Here is a 25,668-nt window from a genome sequence, read left to right on the forward strand (position 1 = left end):
TGAAGGGAATAGATTAGATAGAAGCGGGGAGGTTGTTTCCACTAGCGGGTGAAACCAGAACTGGGGGCATGGCCTCAAAATAAGAAGGAACAGATTTAGGATTGATTTGAGGAGGAACTTCTTTACCCAAAGGGTTGTGAATCTGTGGAATTCCCTACCCTGTGAAGCAGTTGAGGCTACCCCGTTGAATGTTTTTAAGGCCAAGATAGATAGATTTTTGAACAGTAAAGGAATTAAGGGTTATGGTGAGCGGGCGGGTAAGTGGAGCTGAGTCCATGAAAAGATCAGCCATGAGCTTAGTGAATGGCGGAACAGGCTCGAGGGGCCAGATGGCCTACTCTTGCTCCTAGTTCTTATGTTCTAATCCCCTAATTCTGCCATTTCCCTCTGATTACAGGGAGGAAAATTAGTCTTTTTGCTGGGACTCATCAGGCTCTGACCAACCCCAGAAGCTAAAATCCACAGCGTGAAACTGGTCCAATTCAGTTCAAAATAAAAAATTGGCAATGTTACACACAAACTATAGAATAGCATTTGTGGGAAAGGGAATCTGGAATCTGGAGCAGTACTAAATTGGGATTAAAGCTATATGCCAAGACAGAGCTCTTAGAAAACAAAATGCAGTTAGTTGGCTGCACTCTTGATCAAGACTGCCAATTTTGCAGTTACCGAAGCTAGACTATTAATCCCTGCCCTTGCCCTCCACGCCTACTCTCCACTATTCATTGCTTTCAAAGCATGCTCTTGTACACTGGGATAGAGATTTATAATTTCGCAAACACGATCAGCAATGCCAAGTAAAATAAATAAAGACCGTTCCCCCAGAAACTGGAGGTAACGAAGGAGGGACAATGGAAAGAGAGGAAAAACCAATGGACGGAGGATCATGTGGGATCTTTGCATGCACCTTTTAAACGCTGCCTACAGAGCAGCAAGGGTCCTTGGAGACAGTGTTCTACAAACTGTGAAGAGCCATGGAGCACAAAATTAAAAATCACACAGCAGGAGAGTTGCATACATGAGAATAGCCGCCAATACAAATACCTTGCCAGTGAGCTCTTGCCCTTTGACTCCAGGAGCTCCAAGCTAACATTCATCATATCGATCAGAAAGGACATGTTTGTGTATACTTCTCCAGTAAGGACTGTCTGAGAGGGACAGAATAATAAAATGAAACAAATCAAATGCCTGAGCAGAAAATACAATAAGAAGTCTCACAACACCAGGTTAAAGTCCAACAGGTTTATTTGGCAGCACTAGCTTTTGGAGCCTCAAGCTCCTTCTTCAGGTGAGTGGGAGTTGTGTTCACAAACAGGGCATATAAAGACACAAACTCAATTTACAAGATAATGGTTGGAATGCAAGTCTTTACAGGTAATCAAATCTTAAAAGGTACAGACAATGTGAGTGGCGAGAGAGCTAAGCACAGGTTAAAGAGGTGTGTATTGTCTCCAGCCAGGACGGTTAGTGAGATTTTGCAAGTCTTTACCTGTAAAAACTTGCATTCCAACCATTATCTTGTAAATTGAGTTTGTGTCTTTATATGCCCTGTTTGTGAAGACAAGTCCTCACTCATCTGAAGGAGGAGCTTGAGGCTCCGAAAGCTAGTGCTGCCAAATAAACCTGCTGGACTTTAACCTGATGTTGTGAGACTTCTTACTGTGCTTACCCCAGTCCAACGCTGGCATCTCCACATCTGAAAATACAAGTCAGAAAATACTGATACCCAGTAACATTTCTAAGCAAGCTTACATGCATCATGTTGCGATGTGCCATAATTTGCTGAGGTGGGGTACATAATTGTGCCTGCTGTTAGTTATACTTGCCTATGCACATTTAGGCTTTTGCACAGCAAGTTGCTGTAAGTGCGAGATGGTACTGTCACAGTGCGAGACCCCGAGGGCAAGCAACTGTGTGCCTCTTTAACCAATCAAATTGAAGGATTGTGAAATTAATAGCTCAAGGACTGAGGAGGAATTAGAATGAGTGAATTGGGTACAAAGAGAAATAAAGGGAGAGAAGGAAATATTGCATTAAGATAGAGAAAGAAAAATGAGACAGAAAGAAGTTAAACTTCTCATATTTTAAAAAATCTCCAACAAGAAAAGCCTGAAGGAATGAGATTCTAACTTATCATAGAATCATAGAAACCCTACAGTGCAGAAGGAGGCCATTCGGCCCATCGAGTCTGCACTGACCACAATCCCACCCAGGCCCTACCCCCACATATTTACCCGCTAATCCCTCTAACCTACACATCTTAGGATTCTAAGGGGCAATTTTTAACCTGGCCAATCAACCTAACCCGCACATCTTTGGACTGTGGGAGGAAACCGGAGCACCCGGAGGAAACCCACGCAGACACGAGGAGAATGTGCAAACTCCACACAGACAGTGACCCGAGCTGGGAATCGAACCCGGGACCCTGGAGCTGTGAAGCAGCAGTGCTAACCACTGCGCTACCGTGCAGTAGTTAATGTTCAGAGCCAGAGAGGTTGGCTGGCAATAATTAATACTCACCACATGTTCATCAAACATTGAACAGAGGCTTAGACTGAAACAGCCGAGATTTAATTTTCTGTGGCAAACATGTTTCGTATTACTGCACAAATACCATTCAATCTATTTCAATAATAATGGGAGCGAAATGTCATTTTTGCAAAGTTAATGGTGGAGCAATGCAACTCGTACAGTAACTTTTGGATATTTGAATTTAATCATGCATATGCAACTTGCCTGAAATTGTGGTATGATTTGCAAATAAATAATTGCAAGTGTAATTAGCCTTACTGTTACTTTGGCTGCAAATTATGGTTCATGTTGTAAAATCATCTCAGCTCCGGGCGCACGGTGGCACAGTGGTTAGCACTGCTGCCTCACAGCGCCAGGGGCCTGGGTTCTATTCCCGGCTTGGGTTATTGTCTGTGCAGAGTCTGCACGTTCTCCCTGTGTCTGCGTGGGTTTCCTCTGGGTGCTCCGGTTTCCTCCCACAGTCCGAATGACATGCTGGTTAGATGCATAGGTCAGGCTAAATTCTCCCTCAGTGTACCCGATTGGGTGCCGGAGTGTGGCGGCGAGGGGATTTTCACAGTAACTTAATTGCAGTGTTAATGTAAGTCTTTTCGTGACCAACAAAATAAACTCCCTTGGTTGTCAGTCAAGGCACTTATTAGGGATGTTTCTGGTCAGAAACATGGGAATCAATGTTGTTAAGAGGCAGATAAAGTTTAAAGTTTATTTATTAGTTACAAGTAGACTTACATTCACACTGCAATGAAGTTACTGTGAAGATCCCCGAGTCGCCATATTCCGGTGCTTATTTGGATAGACTGAGGGAGAATTTAGCATGGCCAATTCACCTAACCTGCACGTCTTTTAGACTGTGGGAGGAAACCGGAGGAAACACTGACATGGCAGCAAATCTCCTGCTCATACTCTAGCAGAGAATGGTGTATGACCTGAGAGAAAAACTTAAGTGGGGAAAAGGATGAATTTCTATATCTAAAAATAAGTAAGACAAAAGATATTCAGTGAGTTAAACTCTAGCCTTCAGGCTCTGGAGTCTGCTTTAAATCCAAATCAGAATAATAGAACAAAAGATCCCTGCTTTTGTAAGAATTGTGTGCAAAATGAGTTTGATCCCACAGGGCAAACTTTCTTTAATTTGACACTAATTGGCAATCTCACTTAACAAGGACACCGGATGTGGGAACTCGGAAAATGCCACACTGGAACAGAAGGTGATTGTTTTTCAGGTTAGGACTGAGGTACGTTGTTAGCGCAGAAATAGGCAGCTTTATTCTAAATGCATCTGTCTCAATGACGTGGGAGTGCTTGACGCAGATAGCAATTGTCCAATATGGGAAAGTGTCCCTTTTCTCCAGCGCTTGCATTCCAAGGCAATAGATGTTATGAAATGATTGCCTAACAACAGTTCAGCATTCTTTGCATCTTAAGTATGCCTTAAAGCAATTATTACTATTTGTAATGAGACGGAGAATAAATGTAGAGTTTCATCTCATTTAACACGAGGCAAATCGACAGAAACCGGTCTGGTTTTTCAGGACCAGATTGGTAATGGCTGATTTTGAACTATAAGTGGATAAGTTAATAACCAAGTTCTGCATTCCATGCCACACTCCATAATTAGGCAAGTTCTGTCAGGATGGCTCAACAGCAGATATCAACAAAACAAAATGTGCTACAAATAGAACCCACTGCAAATTACTTGGAAACCCAAAACTTTGGCAGCTTACTTTACAATTAAACACTAATTTTTTTCCTTCTGACAATTTTCAAAGTATGTATTATCCACCAATGGCCTCCTGCACAACTAGAATGAGCAAGATAAAAAAGGAGGGGAGAGAAGAGGACAAAAAGGAGAGAGAAAGCCAAGATGCAGGATAGCTGATGAAGATATTTTAGGTCGAGGAACATTTAAGGCGAAAGACCCCAGAATCATATATACTTCATTCATATTACTCAGCAGAACCAATGCAGCATTCAGCAATTGGGGGAAAAAAAAAGAGATGTGTGTCTCCACAATATAATGATGTTCTCAAAAAAAAAAATCTCAACCCTGGTCAGTTAACTCCTCTAAACATTTCCATGCTCTGCTATTTTTATACACTTACATGTATGCTGGGATCTTGCAAGTCAAACGGTCTCATGAACTCTTCAATGGGTTCCCCCAAGTTGTTTTGAATCAATCCACGAATCAGTTTGTATTTGTTAAGATCCAGAGAGCAGTGTACTGATGACAGACTACCGTGGATGGCCACATCAGGCACAGCGTGGCTTATCTCTCTAAATCAACATATATATATAGTCATGAGTCGATACGGTGCAGCCAACAGAAATATTTCACGCTGTGCATTTCCACAATTACTAGGTTTAAACCAAAAATGTGAAATGGAAATAGTGGATGGTGTGGGTCATGTACAGTTCTCTTCTCATTGACTTTAACTCACCTCGAAATTTGCTAAGATAGGTAGGCAACCTTCCAGATTAAAAAAAACTGCAAAGTTTCTCGCTTGAATATAATCAATCAATACTCCTGAAAATGAAAAAGAAATGCACAGGGCCTGATTTTACCCCATTCGAAGCCCACTCACTTGTGCAGAGTTATCAGGCCTATTGTGTTCTCCATAGAGCATCATGTCTATTTTTATCACCTGCAATCCCATTCATTCCTCAACCTTTATTCTGTAATTCTCCCTGTTCTCTTTTAAATGTGCTAAGTCAGGTAGGTAGAGGTGCAGCAGCCCTCCAAATGTGACACAGAGCTTCTATCAACTACCTTTTCCCCACCATTTGAACTATATGGATCAATTCTAATATTTTAACAAAATAACTGCATCAACCATGCAAAGCAAATTAAACTACAGGCTTTCAACTTTACCTCACAATTCAAACCTCTCTCTGAATTATCATAGAAGAAGCGTTAGGTGCTTTAAAATGCAATTGACAGCTTAAGTGAAATTTTCCTTCTGTAACTTGGAGCCGACACACCAAACTAAGTATCATATGAAATTCAAACAGAAAAACATACAGAACGTCAAATTTATTTTTTTCTAACAAAGAGATTGTCACTTTGAAGAGATTCTAACAGGCAGGTGAAGAGTAAACACTCACTTATCCAGGTTTCGCTCAACTTGCAGCTTCAGCCAGCATCGCTCCTTCAGCAGGTTCCCATCTACATGTCTCACCAGGTAAGATGGAAAAAACAAGTCTGAACCACAGTTTTCAGATCTTCCAGCAAGGTCTCTGGGGTGCCTCTCCGCAGTGAAGATGTCCATGTCCTGTAGGTCAACCACAATACAGTCCAATAGGCAGATATGTTCATCTGAAAAACAAAAAGATTTACAGTGAGGTCCCCAAAATATTAACTTTACTTTGTTTACCAATCAATACAGGAGAAAATTCCTAATTCTGGCCGATGTCACTATAAACTAGGATGATTTGACTCCACCCATGTTTACATAGGAATGACTTGGGAACAGGAATAGGCCATTCAGTCCTTCAGTCCTGCTCCACCATTCAATAAAATAATGACTGACCTGATTGTAGCCTCAACTTCACTTTCCTGCCTGCTGCCTTTAACCCTACAACTCCCATGTCCAACAAAAATCTACCCAACTCAGCCTTGAGTAAGTTCAATGACTCAGCTCCCACTGCTTTCTGGAGAAGAAAATACTAAAGACCTACTAAAGAGAAAAAATATTCTCATCTCCATTCTAAAGGGGAGATCTCTGATTTTGAAACTGTCCCCCTGGTTCTTGTTGCCTCCTCAAGAGGAAATATCCTCTCAGTGTCTACCCTATCAAGTCTCCTCATATAAGCCTCTTACGTTTCGATAAGATCCATCTCTCATTCTTCTAAACTCCAATGAGCATGGGCTTAACCTGTTCAAACTTTCTTCATTCGATAAGCCCCTCATCCCAGAAATGAGTCAAGTCAACCTTCCCTGAACAACTTTGAATGCAATTATATCATTTTTCAAATAAGAGATCAAAACTGTGTACACTACTCCAGACATAGAATCATAGAATCCCTACAGTACAGAAAGAGGCCATTTGGTCCATCGAGTCTGCACCGACCACAATCCCACCCAGGCCCTACCCCCATATCCCTACATATTTTACCCACTAATCCCTCTAACCTACGCATCTCAGGACACTAAGGGGCAATTTTAGCATGGCCAATCAACCTAACCCGCACATCTTTGGACTGTGGGAGGAAACCGGAGCACCCGGAGGAAACCCACGCAGACACGAGGAGAATGTGCAAACTCCACACAGACAGTGACCCAAGCCGGGAATCGAACCCAGGTCCCTGGAGCTGTGAAGCAGCAGTGCTAACCACTGTGCTACCGTGCCGACATGATCTCCCCAAAGTCTGAGGTCACGTACCAACCGACTCCAGAACAGCTTCTCCCCTGCTGCTGTCAGACTTTTGAATGGACTTACCTCGCATTAAGTTGATCTTTCTCTACACCCTAGCTATGATTGTAACACTACACTCTGCACTCTCTCCTTTCCTTCTCTATGAATGGCATGTTTTGTCTGTATAGCGTGCAAGGAACAATACTTTTCACTGTATGTTAATACATGTGACAATAATAAATCAAAGGTCCTGTACAACTGCAGTAAAACTCCCCTACTTTTATATTCCATTCCCCTTGCAACAAATGCCAACATTTAATTCCTAATCACCTGCTGTACTTGCATACTAGCTTGCTGCGACTCATGTATCAGTATAACCAGATCCCTCTGTACCACTAGGTTTAGCAATCTTTCTCCATTTAAATACTATATTACTTTTCTATTCTTCCTGTCAAAGTGTACAACTTCCCATCTCCATCTGCCATTTCCCTCCCCCCCCACTCACTTAACCTGTCGATTGCCCCTTTGCGGACTCTTTACCTTCCTGACAGCTTACTTTCCCAAATATCTTGGCGTCATTGGCAAATTTAACGAATATACATTCGATCCCTTCATCCAAGTCACTGATTTAGATTGTAAATAGTTGAGGCCCCAATACCGATCCCTGTTCCAGTTTCTTTTCTGGAGCCGATACTTAAGTGAACAAGTTGAGCTTCCAGACTTTTTCCATATGATAAACGTTCCCTTTAGGCAAAGGCAGCTCCCAGATACAATTTTTGTAAATTGCTTTCTTACCCTCAGATTCCTGTAGCTCCTCAGTCAGTGGCTGGTTATGCTGCCCCTCTTGTGATTTGGAATGCGTGCTGGGTCTTGATTCAGCTTGCGGCTTATTAAGAGTTGCTTTCTCAGAGGAGCCAGCCCCAGTATTCAGTTTGTCCGGTCTGCAGGGAATGGACTGAGAATTGCCTGTGCTGCTTGCTGCCGTCTTCTGAGTGCATGGTGGGGTGTCTTGAGGCAGAGGGGAGCTCTCAGGATTCTGTCATAAAAGGGTCAAAGGCTATCAACAAGCAGCAGAAAAAAAAGGGCTAAACATGGAATTTTAAAAACAGCATATGCTTGCAACGAATGGCTTAAAATATGTTATTCATAAACACTATTGAAAAATTAGCACTACTAATCTGTATATTTGGCACCTGAACAGTGGCGGAGGCACATCTGGAGTCTACCTCACCCCCACCCACCCACATCAGTTGCGCATTTAGTGCAGCAAAATGTCCCATAGCAGAGATGAGAGTGAGAGACTCAATCTCCTATTGAGCACAATCATGTCTCCCGAGTGCCATTAGGCAGTAACATGGGACATTCCTGAACATTTATCATCACAAACACAAATAGTGCCCAAGGCCAGAAAGATCAAAAAGTCCAGGGAGGAGAGAGAAATGTCAAATGCGCACAAAATTTGAGAATAAAGGGCAACTCAATACTACTGCATTTTCTAGTGCCTAGCTACAAAGCAAAAGAAAGGACTTTTAGAGGGACTCATTCAGTATCTAACCCTTAAGGCTGGAAATGTAAAATAAGGAGGGGAGGGAGGATTGGGAGATCAATTACTTTAAATTTCGGGACTGTTTGGTTCAGACACGACTTCCATAAAACAAACACAGATCACTCCCAATGTGAAATAAACTGAGTTACAATTTAACACGTTTCGCCATATCTCTTCATATTGCCACTTCCGCATTCGCTGCAAGTAATTTGGGACTTGGGTACTAAACTGATTCCAGAGAGACGCAGTGCGAGACACATAACATAACTTCACATCGATGTACCAAATCAATTTTTAAAAGCGTTCAGGGTTTTCATTGGATCTCCTGGGCACTTTAAAACTCTGAGCAGATTTATTTATATCGAATAAGCATGTGGATGTTTGGATCCACATTCTCAAAAATCATACATGTTTCTAATGCAAGAGAGCCTCTTGGTTGTGTCAGCTGCATTTGCAGGTAGGTAGAACAAGTTTTGCTGTAGCAATTATGCTGCTGCTACTTATCTGAGGTTGGCAGTGAGTGGTTGCAGAAGAATGTTTCATTGGTTTCAGCCTTTGAATGAATGTCACACAGGTATGTTTTATTTAGATTGTGCATATGTAAATATGAAGAAATTATGATTAAAAACACGAAGAGTTAGGATTGATCACCTGAGCTGGATGAAACATTCCTTCATTTTTTTGATTCATTCAGGGATGTGGGCATTGCTGCAAAAACCAGCATTTATCCCCCACCATTGTCCAATGTTAGAAAGGGAGAGGACAGGACGGAGGTCGACCTTGTTGTCATTCACATGCCAGCTGAAGTTATTCACGAAGGCCCCACCTTCTCAGCCTCGCCTCTTGCCTGAAGTGTGGTGATCCTCGGGTTAAATCACCACCAGTTAGCTCTCCCTCTCAAATGGGAAAGCAGTCTGTGGTCATCTGGGACTATGGCGACTTTACCTTTATTATTGTCAATCACAGTGCAAGGGCGTCCGAACACTGCTTACATTCAGAGGGACAGTGCCATTGGGACAAGTAGAGCAAGAACATTAGCCTGAGCCTCTGGATTACGAGCTCATTGCCACTACGTCACAAGAGCCTGAACATGATACTGTATCTTTTATTTCAGACAGTTCATATTGAGAAGGACAAATGTGTTCCTGCAATTTTTCAGCTTAAAATAACTGGGTTTCATGTGAGGGCAGTAATGACAGGTATTAGTCCATTTTTGTAGCCAGCGGCATTCTTCAATAGATTAGTGTGAAATTATTTTAAACTACTAGACTGCTTATACTTGAACTGACAGGGTGTCAATGAGCTCATTCAGTAGCTGTAAATCCATAATCCCATCCCTGACCAGTCAGGTCTACAGAAAAGCTTGCATTACAGCATTAAGTTTTGGCTAAAATTAGCTGGATTTTTCTAGGGTCAGTAGATTTTTATTTCAACATATAATTAATGCACAATAAAAGCACAGTGTCCAAGTGAATTAAACTAGTAAATTTGCATTCCTAATCTATAGCATAGTTTGGGCTGGCAGCTCCAGAGCAGCTGTCAGACCATGTTCAAAAAGAAAAGCAAAGAAATTACACGTGAATGTGTAACCCTATTTCCACAAAATAGCATGTCATGCCGAGCAGACTGGAGAACATTAGAATCTTTTTTTAAACAATCTGTACGCCATCTTTAAAAAGGACACTGTTGATCTTTAGGATGTCCGCCACAGTCATCTGACATTTGCAACTGCAAAGCTGGCCAACCTTCTGGAAGCTTCTAAAGATGGATTACAGCGAACATGCCCACACAGTGTGCATGTGGAGTGTCGCACCTGCCATTGTCGGGACTTGCCCCAAAACAACAAGACCAACTCCTCAGACTTTCTGACTCCAGATCTGGCAGGTAACAAAGGAGAGCTAACAAAACTGATTACGCACAAGGAAATGCTAAGGATCTCTGTCTGCCACTATTGTATGTCAATGGTATTGACCGTGGGTGGTGGAAGCCACTTTGTTAATGTGAACAGACTATCGATTGTTTTGTATCAACGGCCAGTTGTCACATGACCAAACTTTGATTTTTGAAAGCCTTTTATTATAAACTCCTCCTCGCTTTGGGGCAGTCAGCAGGAGTAACGACAGACGAAACAAAAACCAGGCTGTAACATCTGGCCTTTACAGAGCCAGAAGGCTTAAAGTTTAATGCCTCATTGAAATCTGTTGTGAAAGAGTTCACCTGGCAAAGGAATATGGACCTCTGGCTATAAGAATTACCAAAGCTGTCTACTACCTGTTGTGCATCTCTTACGTTAAAGAAACTCCATGAAATCCTGTCTTCAGCTATCAGGAATTGTCTGTGCTTCAATTCTGGATGGAAAAGTTCCCCCTCTGACTGGACATCTACTATTATGTGATATGTTGACTATTCCATTTGGTTTTAATATTTTGTAGATGCAAAGCCCCATTTCTTTTCCTGCAGCTTTCTTGTGTGTGTCAAGTAGCAACAAACCTTTCTGGAGTCTGTGTGAATGAGTAATGCTCCTTGTTTGCTGCTGGTGACTTTGCAAAAACCGACTACACACAAAACGGGAGTTTGGGAATATTTTGGCTTTATCAAAATCAAACTACACTGATTATAGACTGAAGGGACGAAGAATTGGGAAATTGGAGTGAGGCGGGGGGTGCAGTTTCTTTCTCTCCCCTGTCTGTAACAAGTATTTTCATAAAAAATACTAAACTTTCCCTCTCTTTGAAGAATGGGTACACTTAAGGAGAGACTTTCCAACCAGTGGTGTTCTATGAACACTGAAAACACTCATGTTAAATCACTCCTGGACTTATTTACATACAGATGTAAAAATAAATAGTGAGATATTAAGAAGCTAAATCTTCACTGAAAGCGTGAAGCATTTTTATGGCAACAGCTGCCAGAAAACTCACCCTCTAATGTGCATCAGAGTGAGGCATGCCCATAACTGGCAGCTTCACTGCAGGTCATGACATGCTTAATCATTTCATAGACAGTTTTGACGAGGCAGAGGTTTACTGCACTGCACTAAGTGCTGGTTGTTAATGCTTGAGATGTTGCTTTTATTATTTTGCAATTTATTCATTGAATAGGGGTTTAGGGAGGGCTTCGGTTCAGGAAATTTAAAATACATTTGGACCAGATGATAGCAGTGTATGACGAGGTGGAATCTTATGATTTGTGTTGTGTACGTTACTGATTATATACTTACAATTGAAGTATACTCAGACTCAGGAGTGACAAGGCAGATGTAATTATGTGATGTCAGCAAGGCATATACAAAATTCAAGTTGGAATATTTCAGGTCTTTTTGGGCCAGTTGTAGAGGCTACAGTACAGAAGCGCGAGAAGTATTTATTGTCTCAAGTGAAAGATGCAAGCACCTCCAACAAAGTTGCACTCTCTCAGTACTACAATAGCGGCCTGGAGTGGGACTTGAACCCATAAATCTGCTGTCTGAGACAAGAGTTCTATGACTGAGCCATGGCTGACACCCAAATCGTTCTGAATTATCTGCAGGGCAAACCTTTTATAGGAATGCTCAGATTTCCTCTCTCAGTCCAAATATGTGCAGGTTAGGTGGAATGGCCATGTTAAATTGCCACGGTGGGTATGTTAGAGGGATTAGCGATGGCAAATGTGTGGAGTTACCAGGGATAGGGCTGGGTGGTGGGCCTAGGTACGATGTTAGTGCAAGCTTAATGGGCCGAATGACCTCCTCCTGCACTGTAGGGATTCTATGACGCTTCTTCTCTTATGATGAACTGCATTGCTTTCTTGGCCAATTGGTTTATCATTAAACAATGCAACATAGACTGTTCTGTGATGACTCAATCTAATTAATTATATTGATTTCACTGTGGTTGCATGGGATTGCGCTCTACAATGATCTCCAAGGGCCATTCAATGCAAGATTACGAACTATAAAGAACACAAAGCAATTTTCATGCAAGTAGTTGAAACATGGCACACAGGCAGTGCTTTCAGTCCACACTGGTGCAAGATTCTTCTCAAATAACACATCACATGCAGAAACTAGGATCAAATCAAATACTTGCACATCCCTCAACATTGGTTGCTGGAAGATTTCATTGTGTTCATATACAAATCAAAGAGACATATCTTTATCTATTCTGCACCAAATAACTGGATAGAAACTCATTCACATGAATGCTACACACACACACTTCCTCTTACACTCAAGAGTGGGCACAAAAATACCTTCTCAGATATACTTCCATCTAAAGCACTGGCAGTAGTGAAAGCACTTTTATAACCCATTCTCCCTCAACACTGAAGGACAGCAGTTGCTGTTTACCAACCCAGTTCATTCTCAAAATTAAGAAATGCAAATACCCTCAACCAAACCTCTCCAACTCAGGACCGAGAAATGGGTTAGCCTTCATCGTCTCATTCAACCCGTACACATCATGTACCAAATCTTAAAGCTAACTGCTGAATCGTTAAGGAACATGAAGCACAATTAGTGAATTTTCAGCATTGAAGTTTCACAAGTCAATGGCAAATAATGAAATAAACTTCATTTGAGGACTCTCACATTAAATCCCAACTATAATCATTTTTTAAAAACTTAAATCTGTGCCATTATTAAACACTTGGACATCCTTTAGAGTATGCCGATGAGGACTTTCTACTGTATATACACAGCATTTACCATAAATGGAAACGACTTGGAGACACTTTGAAAAGTGCATGAACACACAAAAGAAAGCTGCTAATCTACCACATCACCTCTGCAAAAACTTCCAAACAAACAGGTGATCTTGTCTGTGTACCTCCAGTAATGACGGGTCCTTGTATGAATTGGCGTGCAAAATCAAATTCTCAGAAAAAGAAAGAAGGGCAAAACAAAGTGAATTTCCACAATATTGACAAAGCAGAAACTGATTAAAAATTCAACTTTTTCAAATATGTAGCGAACGCAAAAGATCAAATGAAAAGCATAAAGTTCACCAGCAGAATTCTGCATTCAATTATACACGATGTTTAGTATGAAGTCTGGAATTTACAAATACGACTTGCTTTCTGCTGCATTAAATACTAAATTAATGCGGCTGTCACGTGGGGTATGTTTACACTGTAAGTGACTGGGGTTTGATGGGTATTTTTTTGTACTGACGAGGACTGAAGGCTCTGAACACTGGATAATGCAGTCTTTTGAACTCCTGTCACATAGGAGAAGCTCATTATCCAGACAGCCTCAAACCTGGGTCATGTACAGGATACGAGCTATTATCCTGACAACGCGGCCTCTACCTCAGGTCATGCACAGCCCATCAGTCACTATCCGATAGCATAGCTTAAATGCCAGCAAATGTGCAATTAACCTGACAACACAGCCCAGATTCAATACAGAATCACAAATCATTGTCAGTCTCAAATCAGCTTTTGGATCACACTCATTATCCTTACAAGACAGCCTGAAATCCAGATTACGTGTATACAAGCTCATCCATTATCTTGACAATATCTTAAACTGGGAATATGCTGCAGACACTCATTATCCTCACAGTATAGTCTTAGCCCCAGGTCAAACACAGGAACCTAATTATCCTGCCAACACTGCCTCAATCTCAACTTTATCCTTACATTCTTTTTAACATAAAACTGAACTCTATCTCAGTAAGTAAAAGATGCAAGAGTACTAAGCTATTTTGTTTTACTTCATTCTTCCTTTTTTCTGCTTTCTCATAAAACTGCAGACTATTTTAAGGGCATGGTTTAACAGGCTATCTTGTCCAAAAAGGTTAGATTCCATTTGTGAGCTGAGATCATGAATATCAAGAGATGTATGGCTATGCAGGGTGTCAACAACTGAGCCTGATACGGACCTCACCCAACATCAACCTGCCTGCAATTTCTAACAGCAAACATAGGCTCTCTCTCTTGTCTTATCCAGGGTATCAATGCCAACTGCAGTATCCCAGCATAAACGGGGGAATCACAAGTGAGAATCTCTGATCCGGGTGGCTCAGTTATTGTCTGTTTTTATCAACCGAGCTATCAGGGAAACCCCTAATATTGCATAAATATAACCCCCATTAGTCGTCACAAATGAAAGGTGAGAAAAATAATGAACTCCTACTTATAAGCTTAACTTTTCAACCCTATCCTTCTCGTGCAAATCCTATCATGTATTTGTCCCACCTTGAGACTTACTTGTATGTCTCAACTGAGTTCTTCAACTCTGATTCTAGAATACTATTCATTCCTTTACGTTTTATTCACCAATGGACTGTCTAGTGTGCCACTGCACAGCGGTTGGGAACCACTGGTCTAGATCCTACTCTTTCAAACTCTCCCTAAACCCCATCAACCGGCTTTCTCGGTCTTTAAAAGTCGTAAAGTTTAATATTTGCAACCATGTTTCCAGTCATCTTATTTAACTTGAGCTCTTCTACTTCCCTCTATAAAGACTTATGAATGGAGGTGGGAATGAATGAAGTCTGTAGTTGACAAGCTCAACATTCATCAGTTGTTGATGAGCAAGTACTCAGCAATCTCCTGAAACATCACCCAATTTTCAAACACCATGCTTCCTGTGCTCTTTAGTGAACAGTTGCAGGGTGCAAGCTTCCTTCTCAGTAAGCATGCATTTCCGGAACACATGCGGACATAACATGAGTGAAACTGGCAAAAAAAAAGGGACAAATTAAAGTAAATCTCACCAGTTGAGGGAAAAAGACATGAACCATGGTAATTTTTTCTACCTTGTCTCGCAGCGAGAATGTACCCGGTGATCGAGCAAATAAGAACTGGTTCTTCACTTTCAGTTTACCAAGGTTTGCCACAATCAGCTGGTTTGATTTGGAGCTTTCTGGGATCAGGAGGACTGGAGCGCCAGCCTCAATGTCGAGCAGGATCCGAGATGCTCTTTGAGCCCTGTCTCGTACCTAGAATCCAGGAAGCAGATGAGAAGAGAAGGTAAGGATGACTAGCCACTCTGTAAAGAAAACAAAACCTGCAAACTCTGGTATCTAGAAACAAAGAAAGAGTTTTAACACCAGGTTAAAAGCAATAGAAACAAAAATGGAAAAATAGAAACAAAACCAACAAAGTGGCAAAAAAGGTCAATCAGCACCTGTAGAGGAAAAACAGGCTTACATTTCAGGTATAACTTTTTACCAGAACATTAATAGCCATTAACTCCTTTTACAGCATCTTCAACTAGTTTCACATGTCATACTGCCTTATGAGCACTGAAAGGGTCAGTTTTATACAGGATATCTTGTGCTTTGCCTTGTCTTACTCACTGGTGTTCAAATTACAACCCATGGGCAAACATGCAATCTGCAAGCTCTGATAGCCTACCCCACAAAGTCCAGATGACTCAATTTCTATTACATACTGATTTACCAGGTCTAAATTTCAGGAGCCTAGAGCTGTGCAAGGGTTTTCTTTACTGTTGTTGCCACATTGCAGAATAATTCTGAATCAGAATACCTAGATCTTGAGATATAAAGCAATTAGTTTAACATTTACTTTCTGAGGCTCTGTAGTATGCTTAAGCAGCCAGCAAAGATTTGGACATTCCTAGACTTACAGTTCTGTCACATGTACATATTTCTAATCGTTTGCATCACTGTCTAATTGATAATTATCCAATCAAACTATAACAACTCCAGCTCAAACTTCCTGTTCGTCAATCCGCACCCCCCCAACCTTGACTCACTCCCAATTTCTACTTGCTTTGTGCGACATGTGTCTCAACTGAACTGGACACACCATAAAAATACTGTGGCTATAAGAGCAGGTCAGAGGCTGGGAAGGCTGGGAATTCCGTGGCAAATAACTAATCTCTTACTCCCAAAAAGTCTGTCCACAATCTACAAGGCACAAGTCAGCAGTGTGATGGAATACCCTCCACTTGATAAGTAAACGGGTGAAAAGTTATTGGGACTAGGCAGGAATGTGGAGTCAAGGTTAAAATGAGAACTGCCACGATCTTATTGAATGGTGCAGCAGGCTTGAATTTGCTGCTTTTAATTTCACAGTAACTTCATTGCAGTCTTAATGTAAGCCTTACTTGTGACTAATAAATAAAACTTTAACTTGAATTTGTATGTTGCCTGATTAAATGCAGTTCCAATAAACTTCAAGAAGCTCAACAACATTCAGGACAAAGCAGCCCGTTTGATTGGAGTCCCATTCCACCACCATTTACTCCCTCCACCTCTGATGCACAGTGGTAACAGTATGCTGTATCCATCAGTAATTCACCAAGGCTCCTTCGACAGCACGTTCCAAACCACGACCTCTATCACCTCAAAGGACAGGGGCAGTCGATGCATAGAAACACACCTGCTAGTTCCCTTCCAAGATGTGGAGATGCCGGCGTTGGACTGGGGTAAACACAGTAAGAAGTTTAACAACACCAGGTTAAAGTCCAACAGGTTTATTTGGTAGCAAAAGCCACACAAGCTTTCGAGGCTCTGAGCCCCTTCTTCAGGTGAGTGGGAATTCTGTTCACAAACAGAACTTATAAGACACAGACTCAATTTACATGAATAATGGTTGGAATGCGAATACTTACAACTAATCCAGTCTTTAAGAAACAAAACAATGGGAGTGGAGAGAGCATCAAGACAGGCTAAAAAGATGTGTATTGTCTCCAGACAAGACCTTCCAAGCCATTCACCATCCTGAACTATATTGTTGTTCCTTCACTGTGGCTGGGTCAGGATCCTGGAACTCCTTTCTGAGTGTACCGACACCACATGTACTACAGCGGTTCAAACAGGCAGCTCAGCACCAACTTGTCAAGGGCAATTAGTAAATGTCGTCACAGTCCCAGAGGACCACAGGCTGCCCTCTCCTTTGAGAGGGCCACCACACCTCAGGTAAGAGGCAAGGTTGAGATGGCAGTGTTTTCATGAATAACTTCAGCCAGTGTGGGAATTGAACCCATGATGTTGGCATTGTTCCGCATCACAAACCAACTGTTCAGCCAATTGAGCGAACCAACCCTCCCCCCCAGGGCAATTAACGGATGAGCAACAAATGTGGGCCCAGCTAATGACATCCTATGAAAAATTTTTTTTTAAAACTCTTCAGATGCACTGCATTCCTTCCAGGATGCGCTTCCTTCAATTTGGTCTACTGTATTCATTGCTCCCAATGTGGTCTCCTCTACACTGGGGAGACTAAGCACAGAATGAATGATAGCTTTGCGGAACACCTCCGCTCTGTCTGCAACCATGAGCCCAACCTTCCTGTTGCGTGCCATTTTAACTCAGCATCTTGCTCCCATGCCCAAATGTCCATCCTTGGCCTGCTGCAATAAGCCCAACGCAAGCTGGAGGAGCAGCATCTCATCTTCCGCTGAGGTATGTTACAACCCTCTCAGTTCATCACTAAGATCAACAACTTTAGACTGTGACCTTTCTCCTCCATCTTAAACACTTTTTAAAAACAAATCCCATACATTTATTGTCTCAATGCAATTACTCTCCTTTCTATACCAGGCCATCTCGCTGCTACATCTTGTTGCAATCTCTCCTAGCTACAGTTTAATATCCAACACATTTCTCCCTCTCTTTAGGTCTGATGAACAGATGGACTTGAAATGTTAATTCTGTTTTCTCTCCCTACAGATGCTGTCAGGCCTGCTGAGTTTTTCCAGCATTCTCTTGTTCTTGTTTCAGATTCCAAGATCCACAGTAGTTTGCTTATTTTGTTTTTTTATCATTTCTGTTGTTCCTTTTCAAATCCTTAAACCTGCTGTTTTAGAATATGGATACCAGCTGTTTGCAGAGTTACCTGTAGATTTAAACACTATTTAAACTATAGCTTCATTCCTCGCTCAGTAAGGACAGCCAAACCTTTTTCTGCTACATCCAAGTAGTATATCTCACTCTTTATTAACATGCAATATTTGTCTCGAAATCGCTCCGAGTACCATACTTTCTAGTATTACTTGCAAACTTAGGCATTCTATTTACAAAAGCAATCAAAGTGATGTAAAAAACAAGTAACAGGACCTGGGTTGCATTGAAAACTTTCTGTTCTCATATCCAATTGAGAAATGTAACAGGCAATTACTGACCCTTTCCCCAAGTCCCTCACTCTGCCTTAGATTAGTAATCTCCAGTCTGATTGTTTCCAAAGGATTGTTTGTTAATTATATCATTGTATATTATGACAAAATGCAAAGTGCAAAGTTATTTCATTAAAGTATTTTTGATTGAAATCAACTGGTAAGAACATAATATGTAGAAAAAAGAGCATTCTAACATAGAAAATCAATGTAAACTTGAGATAAAACAGAAAATGTTAGAAATATACAGAAATGACAGAACTGATAAAGGAAAAATGCCAAAAAATTGAATGCTCTTTTTAAAAATATTTTTGTGAGTTAACCATTGAACAATGTTGATCATTTCTCAAACCCTGGGAGCCTCCTCTCAGCGAGAGCAGACATCTGACTATGGAACTCAACATCACCTGCAGTGTACCAGCGCAGCCTTTGGCAATCTGAGGAAAAGACTATTTGGTGACAAAGACCTCAAACCCAGAACCAAGCCCATGGTCTAGAGGGCTGCCGTGCTACTTGCTTTCCTGCATTTGTTAGAGACATGGGCAACGCACAGTAGATACCTTAAATCCTTGGAGAAATATCACCAGCGATACCTCCGCAAAATCTTGCAAAGTCAATGGCAGGATAGGCGCTCCAATATCAGTGTCTTTTGTCAGGCCAACATCCCCAGTATTGAGGCACTGGTTATGGTTAATCAGCTATGTTGAACAAGCCACATTATCCACACACCTGACACAAGACAAAAACAAGTTCTCTACTCAAAGCTTCGCCACGGCAACTGCTTACCGGAAGGTCAGAGGAAATATTCTAGGGATGTCCTCGAAGCCTCCCAGAAAAAAATGCAACATCCCCACCAATTTGTGGGAGTCTGTTGCTCTAGACTACCCAAACTGGAGAAGAAGCACCCACGAAGGTGCCAACCATTCTGAATGTCTCTGACAGGCCAAGTGCAAACAGCGGAGGAGCGTATCAAAATCCGAGCATCCTACCCACCCGCCTCAGTACCTGCCCCACTTGCGACCAACTGTGCACTTGCAGCATTGGACTTTCTAGTCACCTCAGGAACCACAACTCAGAGTGGAAGAAAGTCATCCTCGGTTCTGAGGGGCTGCCTAAGAATAGAAGGTTGCAATCAATGCCCATTTCAGCTAGAGCAGTAGCAACCTGTAGGCCAATTGATCACTGGATTGCCTTCAACCATCTTTCCATCTGATTTGAAATTGTTGGCAGTTTTGGGGGGTTTTGTTTTTAAAGATGAAAAACCCCAGCACTGAGTGACTGATCCACCGTTCCACAGTTTGGAGTGTCGGCGAGTGTTGAATGTAATACTAGCTGGTTACTGTAACTCGTTTGTCAACAACACATTAGCACTTTAGACAGCTGAGCAGGAAATCAAAGACGAGGCTCAGAAATGGGAACTTGCCAAAATGTCCAATGTTTCAAAATCATCACAGCTGGTCAGTTTAGCACCATTATAAGTGTTACTTTTAATTGACACTGAAGTCTGCAATAAAATAGTTACACTTATTCAGAATATGGGCAGGCAAAGTATTGACTGTGGCAGTAGGAATGAGTTTTATGCACAATCACGAGACATAATTTCTTCATTACAACACTTTTCATTGGCTGCAATGTGCTTTGAGGCAGGTGGCCATGAAAACTGCGATATAAATACAAATCTTTCTTTTATTTAAGCAGACTAAATCAATTGAGCCTTTGAAAGCGAAAGCAGACAGCCTGGTCAACTCATCAAATTAGAAATAGCATTTATATTACAGGCAACGATAGGTATTTTTGACTCTGAATAGGAACAATTTGGGTCCAAGTCTAAATCCATAAGCAGATAACCTAGTTTTTGCAGAATTGAGACATGGCGAATTTCAGATGAGACATTAAACTGTTTGTGGCTCGGGTGGATACTAAAAATCCCATGTTACAGTCCGAAGTGGTTCTGCTTGTACCTCCGTCTCACATTCCACTTTCAACCACTGCTACATTAAGCTCACTGAGGTTTATAGGATCTTGATGCTTATGCCCAAGACCACATGGGCGATTCTAACCTGATGAAGGAGCAGCGCTTCGAAAGCTAGTGGCTTTTGCTATCAAACAAACCTGTTGGACTTTAACCTGGTGTTGTGAGACTTCTTACTGAATTCTAAACTAATCCAGGAAGCTGCCAAGACCGGGTGTAACACTGATTTCACACCCAGTCTGATTTTACTCTTCCAAGAAGTCAGCAGAGAGCAATTTTGACTAGGCTGTAAAATCAGTGTTCCGCCCAATCCCACGAGTTTACTGCCTGCCAAGTTACTTTAAAATTACCTCCCTCATCTCATCTCAGATTTTAATGTACAACATGGCTGCTGCATTTGCCAACAACACAAGAGCTACTGCATTCCAAAACAATTCATTGTATTTTAAGCTATATGTTTCTGAGGGTTGTGCTGAAGCATAATGAAAGTGAAAGTTGCCTTTATTTGAGGAAGTCTGATTTTTGGCATTCATCTTATTCAATTCAGAACTATATTATTTATCATACAAGTGTCTGAATAAGTATTGATCACCCCCATCAACCTTTCTGATATGGGCAGCATGGTGGCACAGTGGTTAGCACTGCTGCCTCACAACGCCAGGGACCTGGGTTCAATTCCGGCTTCAGGTCACTGTCTGTGTGGAGTCTGCACGTTCTTCCCATGTCTGCGTGGGTTTCCTCCCACAGTCCAAAGATGTGCGGGTTAGATTAACTGGCCATGCTCAATTGACCCTGAGCGTCAGGGTAAATGCATGAGGTTGCAGGAATGGGGCCTGGTTGGGGGTGGTGGGGGGGATTCTTGTCAGTGCAGACATGATGGGCCAAATGGCCTCTTTCTGCACTGTAGGGATTCAATGTTGCAGCCTTGATTTCAGTGATGCTTTTGTCTCCTCAAAGGCCAAGAGTGATTTAGATGCACTACTACCCCGGGGGCAATGCAAACACTGTCAATGTCAAGATTGCAGGCAACCATGTTCTGTAACTGTTGGGAGGTTGGGAAATTCAGCCCACTTGTACAAGCCAGCAGAGCGTGCCTTGCGCTCACTCGTCTACTAGGTTATCATTCAGAAAAATATGGTATCCTGAAACTGAGGTTCACCCTGTTTGCCCTTTGGGTGGCTTTTTGAGTTTTTAAGCTTGAAAACAAAGTTGCAAGCTATCAAGTGCATTGAGCCAAAATTGTGGAATCCATTTTTAAACACACATAGTAATTTCCTCAGCATTTACACTTCTTATAACGTTTTGATTATGTAAAGGGCTAGAGGTGTGGATTTAGGTTTCTGAAACAATCTCTATCTCCATGACAATTTCAAGCAACAGTACTCAGCAGCAGTTACTGCATTAACATATGACATCTACTTGATTCATGGATCTTTTTGTTCACTTCACCTAACAAAGCTCACATATCAGCTCCCTCTAATCCCTTTGCTGGTCCACAAGGTTAATGCAATACCACTTAACTTAGAAACAAAGAAGTTAAATTCACACAGTGCCCATCAAAGGCCTAGGTTCATCCCAAAGCATTTCACAGCCAATTAAGTGCTTCTGAAGAGACTCTGTTGTAATGCAGGGCAATCCAGCGGTCAATTATGCATGTTAATTAGACTCTTTACAGCAACAACCAGATAATCTGTTCTGCCAGTGGTGATTATAGAGTAAATGTTGGCCAGGACATTGGAGAACTGCCATGTTATGAGTGCTATGGAATCTTTCAGCCAACCTGGGAGGCAAATGGATTATAGTCCATCAATAAAGTAGACTCAAGAGTCTATGTCAATTAACTTTTGTGTTGTGAGACTTCTTACTGGAATTAACTTTTCCACAGCTGGCCTAAAGTACATGTATTTCCATCGGTCAGTGCCAGTTATAGATAAATGTTGCCTGTCCCAGAGCGACAGCACTGTGAGTGCTGAATCATTCCACTGCGACTGTCCAACATCAGAAAATTTCACCAAGGAGAGCTGCCAATGCCGAATGAATTGGTGGGTTTACAACCATGTGAATTTATGGTTAAGGTAGACTGTTTCATCCACAAGTCATTTGCTCAATTAGTTGGGTGTGGATCACATCACATATTGCAGTACACTATGCCCTAACTATATTGCTTTTTCCAGTGGGCTAAGAGTTAAACTGCATCTGCTTTTCATTAGCCCTATTCTCAGAATTCTGCACAGAAGTGAAATTACCATCAGCTTCACAAGAAAATTCCAGAGCGAGGCCATCTGTGTGATATTTAGCTATTGACCCCAGAGGGTCGCTGCCAAACCTAGCACAACACTGGCAACGGGCTCAAATCCACAACTATCTATACCAATTTACACGTAACAGCTCTCAGCGATGCCACGAGGTGTATTGCTGATGCTTGGAACTCCATCTGCAACCCACCATGTAAGGAAATTAAAAATGGAAAAGGTCGGAAACAAATAACAGATCTACAAGCATCTGAACAGAGAAACAGCAAGTTAATTTTTTTGTGTAGACGTCCTTTGATCTGAATCAGGGAATCAAGATGAAAAGGAAAGATAATGCGTGAAAAGTTCAGAATTGCTGTTACAAAGAGACACTTATTAGCGTTGAGCTTGCAAAATAGTTTCCATTTGCTAGTTAGCACTGCTGCTTCACGGCTCCAGGGACCTGGGTTCGATTCCCGGCTTGGGTCACTGTCTGTGTGGAGTTTTGCACATTCTCCTCGTGTCTGCGTGGGTTTCCTCCCACAGTCCAAAGACGTGCGGGTTAGGTTGATTGGCCGTGCTAAAATTGCCCCTTCGTGTCCTGAGATGCGTAGGTTAGAAGGATTAGTGGGTAAATATGTAGGGATATGGGGGTAGGGCCTGGGTGGGATTGTGGTCGGTGCAGACTCGATGGGCCAAATGGCCTCTTTCTGCACTGTAGGGTTTCTATGATTCTATGATAATTTTCAAAACATGCACATAAAATTAATACAAGTAGCAAATTATGAGTGTTGACTTTGAAGATAAAGAAGAATGGAATGAAGCAAATGCTTGCAGCAATTTCCCATCAAATTGACATTAAGATTATTGTGCACAGATGCTGCCACTGACTGTCAATGGGGCCAGAATGACCGAGTCAGGTACACAAACTGACACCCCAACTTTACTTGCTGAAAATAAATAAAAACGGCAAATGCTAGCAACACTCAGAGTGCATCCATGGTGAGGCAAAGAGCTAACGTTTCAGCTCTGTGACCTTTCTGCAGAATTCTGATGAAAGGTTACAGACCCGAAACATTAGCTTGGTTTCTCTCCCCACGGATGCTGCCAGACCTGAGTGTTTTCAGCAATTTTTGTTTATTCTTCTGATTTCCAGCATTCACGGTACTTTGGTTTCATATTATTCAATTATTCACCAATATTCTCATAGTCTGAGACAGAATGCCAAGTTGTAACGTAGTACTCCCTCATGAGGCGAGGAGGGAAAAAACATGGTAAAGCCAGTTCCAAAAGTCTAGAAACGCAAGCCTGAGCATAAACATGGAATATGACCCTTTGGTTCAAGAAGAAGCTGAGTAGCAAAAGACAGGAATGAATGACCTAAGAGGAAAAAGAAAAGTACTTTTCAAAAAATATTACCAATTCAAGAATAATTTCAATACCTTTCTCTCTATTTGTCTATGTGCCCTTTGGAGTCTGTGGCCCACATTCCTTGGTCACAGTTACACTACAGGCATCTACCCGACAAGTGGCCTGTTATGGCTTGTTCACAAAAATCAGAAAGGGGAAATCCATTCTGGTTAATTGCCACCCTCCTAGTCTCCTTGCAATCATCAGCAAACAGATGGAAGGTGTTGTTGACAAACGTATTCAAGATGCATTTACTCTGCAACAACTTGCTCACTGATGTTCAGTTTGGGTTCCACCAGGGCTACTCAGCTCTAGACCTCAATACGGCCTTGGTTTAACAGTGGAAAAAGAGTTAAACTCCAGAGGAATTATGAGGAGCAAAGGTTGTCTATGTGCATAGATCATTGAGCATGGAGAACACAGTTAATAAAGCATATAGTATCTTGAGCTTTATTAACAGGGGCATAGAGTACAAGAGCAAGGAGATTATGCTGAACTTATACAAGACAGTAGATAGACATCAGACGGAACGTTGTGTAGAGTTGTGTGTGCCACAGAATGCAAAATCACCGGAGGGTGCAAGAAGAGCTTTACAGAAATAGTTCCAGGGATGAGAAACTTATGAGGATTGATTGGATATGGTGGGACTGTTCTCTTTGGATAGAAGATTAAAAGGAGATTTGATAGAGATGTTCAAAACCATGAGGGGACTGGACAGAGTAGAAAGGGAGATACTGTTGCTGTTTGTAAAAGGATCAAAAATGAGAGGCCACAGATTTAAAGTGATTTGCAAAAGAAGCAAATGTGACATGAGAGAAAACATTTTCACACAGACTGGTTAGGGTCTGGAATACGCTGCCTGGAAGAGGCAGGTTTAATTGAGGAAATTCAAGAGGGCATTGGATGATTACTTGAACAGAAACAACGTGTAGGGGTACAGGGAAAAGGCTGGGCAATGGCAGTAAGTCATGATGCTCGTTTGGAGAGCTGGTGCAGATATAATGGGCCAAATGGCCTTCTTCTGCACTGTAACAATTCTGTGATTCTATGAAATACAGTAAGAAGTTTAAAAACACCAGGTTAAAGTCCAACAGGTTTATTTGGTAGCAAAAGCCACACAAGCTTTCGAGGCTCTGAGCCCCTTCTTCAGGTGAGTGGGAATTCTGTTCACAAACAGAACTTATAAAGACACAAACTCAATTTACATGAATAATGGTTGGAATGCGAATACTTACAACTAATCCAGTCTTTAAGAAACAAAACAATGGGAGTGGAGAGAGCATCAAGACAGGCTAAAAAGATGTGTATTGTCTCCAGACAAGACAGCCAGTGAAACTCTGCAGGTCCACGCAACTGTGGGAGTTACAAATAGTGTGACATAAACCCAATATCCCGGTTGAGGCCGTCCTTGTGTGTGCGGAACTTGGCTATCAGTTTCTGCTCAGCGACTCTGCGCTGTCGTGTGTCGCGAAGGCCGCCTTGGAGAACGCTTACCCGAATATCAGAGGCCGAATGCCCGTGACCGCTGAAGTGCTCCCCAACAGGAAGAGAACAGTCTT

The 25,668-nt window shown here is 41.8% G+C and overlaps 1 protein-coding gene across 6 annotated transcripts in view; it reads right to left on the reverse strand.

The window, feature by feature from the left end:
• Nucleotides 1-25,668, reverse strand: part of vps13d (vacuolar protein sorting 13 homolog D) — a 270,660-nt gene that overhangs the window by 179,987 nt on the left and 65,005 nt on the right. For 4 of the 6 annotated variants that reach the window (XM_078239046.1, XM_078239045.1, XM_078239043.1 and 1 more), the window contains exons 24-28: nucleotides 15,129-15,353; nucleotides 7,680-7,920; nucleotides 5,635-5,845; nucleotides 4,635-4,806; nucleotides 1,045-1,148 (exon numbers count right to left, since the gene is read on the reverse strand). In XM_078239046.1, coding sequence (XP_078095172.1) covers nucleotides 1,045-1,148; nucleotides 4,635-4,806; nucleotides 5,635-5,845; nucleotides 7,680-7,920; nucleotides 15,129-15,353 — 953 coding nt within the window. The remainder of the gene's footprint in view (nucleotides 1-1,044; nucleotides 1,149-4,634; nucleotides 4,807-5,634; nucleotides 5,846-7,679; nucleotides 7,921-15,128; nucleotides 15,354-25,668) is intronic. The other 2 variants (XM_078239047.1, XM_078239044.1) reach the window with 1 other exon arrangement.

The sequence above is a fragment of the Mustelus asterias genome, chromosome 22, assembly GCF_964213995.1.
Source record: "Mustelus asterias chromosome 22, sMusAst1.hap1.1, whole genome shotgun sequence".
Lineage (NCBI taxonomy): Eukaryota > Metazoa > Chordata > Chondrichthyes > Carcharhiniformes > Triakidae > Mustelus > Mustelus asterias.